Below are 1,998 nucleotides of genomic sequence, written 5' to 3'. Positions count from 1 at the left end.
GTCCCGGGAGCAGCAGCATAAGGTCAGGGGCGTTCCGGCGGTGTCCTCGGGCAGCAAGCCCGCAAGCCCCGAGCCCCAGAGAGCAAGTACAGAGAACGCCAGGTTTATTGTATTGCCTGTTGACAGGCGATGGCTCTGGCTTGGCCGCACTGGCTCCTGTAAGGGGCTCTCCTCCAGCTCGCTGCGTTGGTTTTTATGAACTTAAATCTGAAGCCCATTTTCATGCTAAATTGTCCTTTCTGTTAAAAAGTCCCAAAATGCAAGGGTTGTGAGTGACCTTACTGTGACCCTTCAGCACTACCCTGTGCTTGGACTGCTGCTTGTCCAAGTCTCGTGTTTATTGTTTCCCCGCCTTGCACCTGGCTGGCATGGCTGCAGCCTGTTGCCAAGCCGTTTTAGAGATAATGAATTGCCCGAATGAACTCTCTTTTTCCCAGATCGTGTTTCAAACAGATGACCTCCCTGAATTGATTCACCATGGAGGCCATAAGGGGTGCAAAGCTGAGCTCCAGGGCATGAGGCCACAGAAGGGGGTCTCACTTGTAATCAACAGGCAGCTCCTCCCCGGCTGGGGTGCAGCTCTCCATCTAACCCACAACTAAACATTCCCAGTCTCCTGTCTGGACAGTATTTCCCTGCATTGCACCTGCATTTACTTTTAAGCTGACATCTACACAAAACACAGCTTCAGTTCTCTAACTCTGGGCAAGACCTATATACTAATTATAAACTATCTGCCCACTTCTTGACCAAGGAACACTCATAACACACTGTAATTTTAAAAGGGGCTCCAGATGCAAAAAAATGGCTTTAGGTGTGAAGCAGCCTTTTTAATTAACCTTAACCACACAGTGTCTGCAGCAGTTTTTTTACTGTGGCATTATACTGCAAGAAGGGTAGCCTAAGGATTAGGTTTGGATAAAAAATTTAATTTTCATCAGAACAACTGGTTTAATACCAGAGGTACGTCTGCCAAGCCCTTCATCACCTTTTCATTTCTAGGTGCAGGTACCTCTGTACGCGTACAGGAGTTAATTCAGAATGATGCATAACATCCTTGAAAAAGTTCAGGTTAGAACCAAAGTTTTGGCTTTCAATGCTTAAAACTCGAAGTAGCTTAACAGAAGCTGCAAGTTATTTATTCTTACAGCTGACAAGTTTGAGTTCTGCATGCACAAAAAGCTGCCGCCTTCTTGAATTAAACTATACTTACTTAGTGTGCCTAAGGGACAAAATGATCATAGGATATTGTAGCTGCTCCACAATAGACTTACTCTGACCTGGAAAGCCTGCTATTAAAATTTTGGTTTATTGATAGGATATTTTGGTAATTTAAGTCAGCACCTGAAACATTCACCTGTTTCAATGCAATCATAGCCGTAAATAGTAGGCTGCCTATAGTTTACACAAAATAAAAGAGCAGGAAAGGGGACTCCTTGGTATCCAGGACAGTTTCTAAAAGACAACTGGGAATCAAAGGTTCATACAAGACCTTTATTACAACACAGAGTTGATGGCAGGTTTTCGTATTCAAAAGAAAGTATTTGGTCTCTTGGTGGTGAAACGTGGCTTGTGCTGCCGACGGAGAACTCTGTGTGGCAGAGGGAACTTGATTTTAGAATCCTGCAAGAAAAATGTTGCTATGTTAATTGAGATACTAGATGAACAACAGGAAAGGGTTTGCAATAAATAGGTAAGCTATATTCAAGAGCTAACTTATGCATTACAGAAAAGCAATGCATTCACACGTTAGATATACTTCATAGGAGTGAACATATGCCTTCATTTTGCAATTCTTTTTGAAAGAAATGCCTGTTAAAGGCAAGTTTTCTTCAACATAATACGTATTTGGTCTAGTTTTTCAAACAGTTCTAGCATTAAAAGTCTTGATCATTATATAACATATTTGTAAACCTGCACATGCAAGTTTGCTTCCCTCTCTATTTTTGCCTGCAAAACAAACCTGTACCAGATAAGAGACCTCCCCCCCCCCTTCCA

General features: G+C 42.8%; 1 protein-coding gene across 1 annotated transcript in view; it reads right to left on the bottom strand.

Annotated features, from left to right (window-relative positions):
• Positions 1 to 1,475: 1,475 nt before the first annotated feature.
• RPL18A (ribosomal protein L18a) overlaps positions 1,476 to 1,998 on the bottom strand; it is a 3,192-nt gene continuing 2,669 nt past the window's right edge. Inside the window, exon 4 of the mRNA XM_010072812.1 lies at positions 1,476 to 1,623. Within this exon, the coding sequence (XP_010071114.1) occupies positions 1,531 to 1,623 (93 nt within the window). The 3' untranslated portion in view covers positions 1,476 to 1,530. The remainder of the gene's footprint in view (positions 1,624 to 1,998) is intronic.

This window comes from Pterocles gutturalis, unplaced genomic scaffold (genome assembly GCF_000699245.1).
Source record: "Pterocles gutturalis isolate BGI_N339 unplaced genomic scaffold, ASM69924v1 scaffold35242, whole genome shotgun sequence".
NCBI lineage: Eukaryota > Metazoa > Chordata > Aves > Pterocliformes > Pteroclidae > Pterocles > Pterocles gutturalis.
The sequence above is the reverse complement of the archived record's forward strand: the minus strand, read 5'-3'. Positions and strand labels throughout refer to the sequence as shown.